Source organism: Mastomys coucha, unplaced genomic scaffold, assembly GCF_008632895.1.
Source record: "Mastomys coucha isolate ucsf_1 unplaced genomic scaffold, UCSF_Mcou_1 pScaffold23, whole genome shotgun sequence".
Classification (NCBI taxonomy): domain Eukaryota; kingdom Metazoa; phylum Chordata; class Mammalia; order Rodentia; family Muridae; genus Mastomys; species Mastomys coucha.
The window spans coordinates 96918179-96926259 of NW_022196906.1; the positions used below are offsets into that span (position 1 = coordinate 96918179).

Sequence of the window (8081 nt, forward strand, 5' to 3'; positions counted from 1 at the left end):
GGGGGGGGGGGGGACAGAGAAAAAAAGAAACAGAGGGAAAAAAAATCCTTTGGAGACAAGAGCCAGAGCCTTTGGCCAGGCTGGGGCCCACTTTATTCTTTGTCCAGCACTTACCAAACACTGTCAGGTGTCTCACAAAGCTCACATCCCCTGTGCCATCCTGGAGACATCTGCAAACAGGACAGTCAAGGTCAGACCCTCTGCCTGGAAACACACTTCATCTGCCTCTTGCTCAATGTCCCTTACAGTCTGGGAAGGGACAGTTTGGTGGAAATGGTGGTGCCCATCTGTCTTCAGAGAGGCAATGACCTTACCTGAGGCCTTTGAACCTCACAGCCATGCTGAGACCTGAAGCAGGCAGGCAGCCTGGAGATCAGCAAGGCAGACAGTTGGGGGGGAGGGTGATGAAGCAGACAGGACCCTTGCATTCCTCCTAGGGAGCAGCTCAAAGCAAGCAGCTTGGTGTTGGCTATTTACAAGTCACCAAACATGTAGCCTAGACTGGCCTGTAACTCATAATCCTCCTGTCTCCACCTCCTTCAGCAAATCCTACTGGTGTGTGAGCCACCACAACTGGCAACATCAACCTACCCATAAAACCTTCAACCCAAAATTTGTCCTGTCTACAGGATGTGCAGATAAAGATGGAGCAGAGATAGAATAGTCCAATGTGAGACCATCCTGTGGGAGACAGCCAAGCCCCCGACACTATTGATACTCTGCTATGCTTACAGGCTTCATCCAGCAGTGGATGGATGCAGATGGACAGACCCACAGCCAAACATCAGATGGAGCGTGGGGAGTCTTGCGGAAGACTGGAATATAGAGTTGAGTGAGCCAAAGGGGTCAAGAACACCACAAAAAGACCTATAGAGGCAACAAACCTGGGCCCATGGAGGTTCACAGAGACTGAACCACCAGCCAAAGTGTGCACAGGCTGGACGGAGGACCCCCACACATTTGTAGCAGATGTACAGCTTGGTCTTCATGTGGGTCCACTAACAAATGGAGCAGAGGTTGTCCCTGACTCTGTTGCCTGCCTTTGGATCCCCTTTCCCCTAAGTGGACTGTGTAGTTGGGCCTCAGTGGGAGAGGATTTGCTTAGTCCTGCTGGGACTAGATATCCCAGGGCAGGGTGGTACCCAGGGTGGGGCATCCCTTCCCTTTCTCTGAGTTTAAAAGGAAGGGGTAATTGGGTGAGGGATTTGTAAGGGCTGGGAGGAGAAGAGGGGGCGGCTGTGGTTGTGATAGGATGTGAATAAAGAAATAGTTTATGAAAAGAAAAAAAAGTCATCAGATGTTCTCGGTGACGGGGAGACCTCTGTGATCTGCCCTGCAGAGAATAGCACAGTGTGGACTTCTCCAACCTTTCTCCAAGCCTCTGAATACAGTGTTTTAACAGCAACAACAACACGACTTTGATTCCAACACTCAAGAGGCAGAGGCGGGGGCGTGGGGGATCTCTGTGAGCTCAAGGCCAGCCTAGTCTACAAAGGGAGTTAGGCAGAGGCAGGGGTGGGGGGTCTCTGTGAGCGCAAGGCCAGCCTAGTCTACAAAGGGAGTTAGTTACAGCCAGGATGGTTACACAGAGAAGCCCTGTCTCAGAAACAAAACAAAGCAAGCAAACAAACAACAACAAAAGCCATCAGATAGCCTCAGAACCCACCAGGTCCTGCTTTGGTTTGAGCAGTCACCTTCTACAGAGAGTGGAAAAACACAGGCAAAAATACCAAAGGTAGTTAAGCTGGGAGGCTCCTGAGGTCTGTTTCTACAGACCTCAGTCTCCAGACGTGAGATAAGTCTGACTCCTGGACACTTCTGTTATCATGGGGCATGGCATGGCTCCAGCTTTGGGGAGACAGTCCTCAGGATGCTTAGAAGCAGGGGTAGGCCACGGGAGGAACTCTGGACCCTGATGGGCATGCCGTCTGGTTGTGGTTGTCAACTAGACTAGATCAGATAACATAGGAGACAAGTACAGGTCATATCTGTGAGGGCGTTTCTAGGTTAATTAAGGTGGGAAGATGCACCCTGAAATGTGGGTGGTGTTGCTCTATGGGCTGGAGCCTAGCACTGAATAAAAAGGAGAAGTGAGCTGAGCAGTAAAGTAACTAAGGGCTAGAAAGATGGCTTAGCAGCCTTCCAGAGGACCTGGGTTCAATTCCCAGCACTCACATGGCAGCTCAACTGTCTGTAACTCCAGTTCCAGGGATTCAACACCCTCACACAGACATACTTGCAGACAAATCACAAATACACATAGTTTGATTATTTATGTATCATATTTATATAACTTACAAAATATAAATTCTTTTTAATAATTTATTTTTATTAAATTTTATTAAATTAAAATTTGATGGTAAATTAAAATAATTTAATAAATATATACTTTTTTTAAAAAGAGAGAAAAGTAGCTAATAGACCCCTAATTCCAGAGCAGAGGTTTCACTTACTTTAAGGCTCCCCAGGAGCCAAAGTATGGTTCCCGGGAGGAGCAGGCACACTTGTCTTTCCCCGTCCCCACACACAGTTGGCACAGGCTAGGAAACATCTTTCCATCTGCACAGGGCACACAGCTGCTGGAGAAGAACGTGGCTGCTGCTGCTCAACACAGAGACAGGGCCACAAGGTGTGAGCTGGCTAAAGCCTTCAGATTAGCATGTTTACGGGGAAGTGCCCTATGGGAGAGCACAAGTCTGTGGACATCTCCCAGGCCTGCTTCTAAGAAGGATGTGCAGAGAGCCTGCCTTAGGTAGCACACAGTACCCATGCCAGGATGCATGACCCAGGGCCCTGTGTGTTTGAGAATCACACTCAGGTGGACCCAGGGCTCAAGCCCATGAAAATGCTTGCTGGCTTGTCTGCTGCAGGGTGTGGGAATGGCCGACCCACATGAAGACAAGATGTGACCCTGTTAATTCATCAACACTTTACAGGGCCAGGCAGAACACTGAAGACCCCATGCAGATCATTCACCACTCAATAGCCTTGTCTCACTGCATGAGCTCACTCCACTTTGAACCTTCTGTGCGCAGAGGCTGGGATGCCTCATAGGATCCCTTTGGGGGTGGGTGGGGGTATTTGGTAGATTCTGCTGGTGAGTCAGGAGAGGAGCAAACCAGTAGCCCCTGCCTAGCTAGCTGCCCTGAGAGATGTCCAGTGGTATCTGTCACCAAGGTGAGTGAACATCCATAGATCACCCGGCAAGAACCAAGGCAAGGCTGTTCTACTTCACCAGACACCATCAGACACACAGAGTCGCCTGTCCCTCTCTGTTAAAACATGACTACTGGGGGCTGGAGAGGTGGTTCAGTGGTTAAGAGCACTGGCTGCTCTTCCAGAGGTCTTGAGTTCAATTCCCAGCCACCACATGGTGGCTTACAACCATCTATAATGGGATCTGATGCCCTCTTCTGGCATGCACATGTACATGCAGATACAGTACTCAGACATAAAAATATATAAATCTTTAAAACCAAAAAAAAAAAAAAAAAAACCAAAAAAACCCAAAAAACTCATGAATACTGCAGAGGTGGACAGCTGAGAAAGGGTACCACTTTTGCAGAGTGTAGGATCTGGTAGTCATCTTCAAAGACCGAACCAGTTTGGGCTCGCTGTGGCTCATCCTAAATGCTCAAGAAGCCTGGGGTATCCAGGGATGTCCTAGCATCAACCAGTCACGCTGTCCTTGCCCATGCCCCAAGCCCTGGAATGAAAACATGGAAACTTGAGGGGCTGGTGAGGTTTCTGAGAGTCCCCAGAGACCCTTTCTGGGAGGCTCGGAGGGAGGTGACCTTCCCCGGGGGCTTTCAAGGATACCCTTGCCAAGACAAACTTCCGTGACTCCCCAGGAAGAAGAGACTGATGGCTCAGCAAAAGAGAAACACCTCTACGGAGAGAAGACTCTGCCGGCTAGGTGATGCTGGTGCATACTCTTACTTCATCTTGGAGAACGTAAAATATGACATGTTCATTGGGGACTGAGCAATGGTTAACATGCATTATCAACTGGATTTGGAATCACCAAGGAAACACATGTCTGGATCTGTGTCTATGAGAACGTTTCCAGAAAAGTTTTAACTAAGGAGGGAAGAGCTACCCTGAACATGGGTGTGTCACCATTGATAGGATGGAGTCTTGGATTAAATAAAAAAAGAGAGAGAGAGAAAGCAAGCTGAGTACCAGCCAGGCCTCGAGCTCCCGCTGCCATGAGTTGCCCACTGTGATGGACTCTTCCCTCAGACTTCGAGCCCCAGTAAGCCCTTCCATCCTGAAGTTGCTTTTGTTGGGTACTTTTCACAGCAGCAAGACAAATGACTGACATGTTGTATAACCCCAACATAATCCATTAAGACCATCCAGTGCAGGAGCCCCACTTGAGGGCACCTAGTCCCAGGTGTCTCACCTGTTTCCCGAGAGCCAGAGGGAAGCAGGATGCTGAGGGGAACGTACCACCCAGCAGACAAGCCCAGGCCTGCATGGCAGGACTTCTTGCCCCGGAGCTGGTTCAGTTGGAAGCCTGTTCCCTTCTTCGCCATGGCTACGACATAATAATGGGTTTGTGGATCTGTAGTGGAGCAGAGAGAAAGAGAAGGCAAAATGAAATGTGTCCTTACAACTAACCTTCCAGGGCATTCGCAATGTGGACCATTGGAGGATCCTGGGCCCAGCATCACCCCCTAGCAAGAAGGTCAGGGGTTGGGGGAGGGAAGGAATGCAAAAATGCCTTAATCTGGCAGGAAGAGAGAACTGACCCTTTCAAGGCAATAAATTAATACTACAGATGCTCCCTGACTTACAAGCTAGACTTGTGAGGTTTTTACTTTATGGTAGATGCAAATGCCAGGAGCATCCTTTGAATTTTCAATTTGGTCTTTCAAATGCACACTGTGCCCCTCTTCTGAAGCTGGGCAAAGATGGTAAACGATGGCATGTGTAGTTAGCCATGGGCTCACGACGGGGGCAAACACTCATTCACAGCACTGCATTGCTGGACAGGCTTTTAGCCAGACCATCTGTATTGAAAGCATCTAGGCTTATAATATTTAATTTCTGTCAGTCATTCTAAGCCCGCAAAGCCTCAAATGGTCCATTACAAGACTCGTGGGTGTTCCAGGGACCCCCAAATTTTGACCCAGTCATTGCACTGCTGCTGTCTCTACGTGAACTTCTCTCCTTTCTTTAGTTCTCTGCTTACAGCTCAGTCACAAAGTAAAGGCATGAGAAGAAAGACGGAGAGTGTCCGTGGAATACCAGATTGAGCTGGGCTGGCTGTGCTTTCACACAGATAGAAATAATGGATGAGAGGTAAATCTCCCCTCATTCACACTCCCCCCAACCCAAGAGCTTCTTTCACACCAGACACAGACCTGTGTCGTATAAGACCTGCAGTAAACAGCAAAAAGAAGAGCCTTGTGTATCCTCACAAATGGTGTCTTATTGGCACAACCCTAGTGGTGGGTGATAGACTCTGGATGCGCTCCTCTGGATGTGTTAACTATCCCATAGACTATAGAACCAAGGACGTGTCCATCAGGATTCATAAAAGCGACAGCTTCCTGTGGAGAAATGTCCCAACCCCTGCGAGTCAGTGAACAGCACTGTCAATCCGAAGAGCTCCAGAGACTTGGCTCCCTGTAACCTTAGCATGATGCTTCATTTTCACCGTTGCCTCGGCTAGATTTGCAATCAATCACATAGGAGACACGCCTCTGAGTGTCTTTGAGGGTTTCTAAAAAGGTTTAACTGAGAAGGGAAGAGTCGCCCCTTGAACGTGGGTAGCACCGTTCTTGGGATGAGTAGAAATGAGAAGAGAGTGGTCTGAGCATCGGCCTCCTGTTGTTCTCTTTCTCTCTCTGCTTCCTAACTACCGGTACAACGTGACCAGATGCCTCGTGCTCTTTTGCAATGCCCTCCCACAGTGGTCAATGCCCTCCCCACAGTGGTCAATGCCCTTCCACAGTGGTGGACTGTATCCTTTCAAACCGTGAGCCAAGATAAACCTTCCCTTCCTGAAGTCCCTTTTGTCAGGCAGTTTGTCATAGCAACAAGAAAAGTAACTGGCACACTTGGCAAAGTCCCTCCCCAACCGTGGTGGCCATCACGACACACCAGTGATACTGGGCCCCAGGGAGAACACACCATCTTTTGATCCATAGTACTCTGCCATGACAGGTTTCAGGCTGTGGTGAGGCAGGCCAGCCTCAGCCACCAGAGCTCCATCAACAGTCACAGCATCCACTTTATTGGCCTAAAAGACAAGGGACCGGATGTGAATGAGACTCATCACCCCTGGCAAAGACTCTACTGGTGTCTTGTCTGGCACTGTGGTGCCACGGACTCTTCCATAGCTCAGACCCCCTTCCTCTCCTTCCCATCTGCTCCATGAGGCTGTTGGGGACCAATAGCAAAAAGCTACTGCAGTATGCATGCCAGTTTGTTTTCCTTCTCAGCCCTTAGCCAATGGATGCTTGGTTCACTAGCCTCATGGACAGGCAAGGTTCATGAAGGTGGGGAGGTGGGGACACCTGTATGATTTGTTCCCTGGGTAATCTCAGTGCACACAAGTGCACTCGAACAAGCACACACACACAAGCGCCTAGCGCGGGTAGGTGTCCACGTGTGTTTGCTGAGTGCATGTCTGACCTGCAGGGTATTGCCAAACATGAGATCTCATGCTGCATCTCCCACATCTGGGTTCCAGGGATCTGTCAGCCAGGGGTTCCTTCCTCCCTGCAGGAAGCAGCAACTTCACAGGCCCCTCTAAGATGGAGTTGGGTCATTTCCTACCCACAATGCAGCTCATTCTTCCTATTCCTCAGTAATTGACACCCTTTTTTTCAGCACTGGGGAATAAACAGGATCTCGTGCATTCAGGCAACTGCTCTATCACCGGGAATATTTCCTGCCTTCTTTTACTTTTTGAATTCTTGAGATAGGGGTCTACACTTGACTTGACCACTCTCTCTAGCCTGAGCTATATCCTTGGACTTGCAAGCCCTCCTATCTCAGCCTCCCAATTTACTGCATTCCAGGCCTGTGCCACCAGACTCAGATAAGAGATAGACTTTTAAAGTGATCTGGGTTTTCCAAAATGTAGTTTATAGTACAGTCATCCCTCGGCGTCTGAGGGAGATTTGTTCCAACACTCTGAAAGAGCAAAGTGAACAAAGGCTTGAATCACTAATAGGACATGTGGTGGCATTGCACACAACCTATGCAGGTACACTCAAGTACTCCAGGCCATCTCTAGACTGCATACAAAGGGAACCCAAGCTAGAAGCTATGGAAATAGTTGTCACACTGCGCTGTTCAAAGAAATAAAAATAGTTTTTGTTTTAAAAAAATAGTTTTTGGAGTTCAAGGCCAGTCTGGTCTACAGAGTAAGTTCCAGGACAGCCAGGGCTACACAGAGAAACCCTGTCTTGAAAAACCAAAACAAAAAAACAAAAAAACAAAAAAATAGTTTTTGATCTGTAGTTGTTTGAGACCTCACAAATTCCATGTTATAATTATTTTATAATATGTACTCATACAGAATATATGTACTATGTGCATATTTGCATGTATAACAGGGCACAACTGAAAGTATGTATCAAAAGCAACTCAAATTAACTTGGAAAAGGGCGTATTTAATACACAAGGTACAAGAACAAGGTCTCTAAGCCTGCAAACCAGTTCACACCACCGACATCCCGATTGGAGGGAGGGGTTGCAGGGGTGGATACCCCAGTGGTTAGGGCCACTTGTTGCTGTTGCAGAGGACCTGGGTTCTCAGCATCCACTTGGTGGTTCACAACAACTACCTCTAACTCCAGTTCCAGGGGACCCAATGACCTCTTCTGACTTTTGTGGGTACTGGGCACACACATGGCATGCAGACATACACCACGAATGCAGCTTGTAAAATAAAAATAAATAAATATAAAAAAGAAAGATGGGCCGGGCAGTGGTGGTGCACGCCTTTAATCCCAGCACTTGGGAGGTAGAGGCAGGCAGATTTCTGAGTTCAAGGCCAGCTTGGTCTACAAAGTGAGCTCCAGGATAGCCAGGACTATATAGAGAAACCCTGACTTGAAAAA

At 48.3% G+C, this 8081-nt stretch overlaps 1 protein-coding gene across 1 annotated transcript in view; it reads right to left on the reverse strand.

Annotated features, from left to right (window-relative positions):
• Positions 1-8081, reverse strand: part of LOC116073264 (inhibitor of carbonic anhydrase) — a 42585-nt gene that overhangs the window by 27730 nt on the left and 6774 nt on the right. Inside the window, exons 3-6 of the mRNA XM_031345044.1 lie at positions 6142-6250; positions 4406-4567; positions 2454-2601; positions 115-170 (exon numbers count right to left, since the gene is read on the reverse strand). Of these exons, the coding sequence (XP_031200904.1) occupies positions 115-170; positions 2454-2601; positions 4406-4567; positions 6142-6250 (475 nt within the window). The remainder of the gene's footprint in view (positions 1-114; positions 171-2453; positions 2602-4405; positions 4568-6141; positions 6251-8081) is intronic.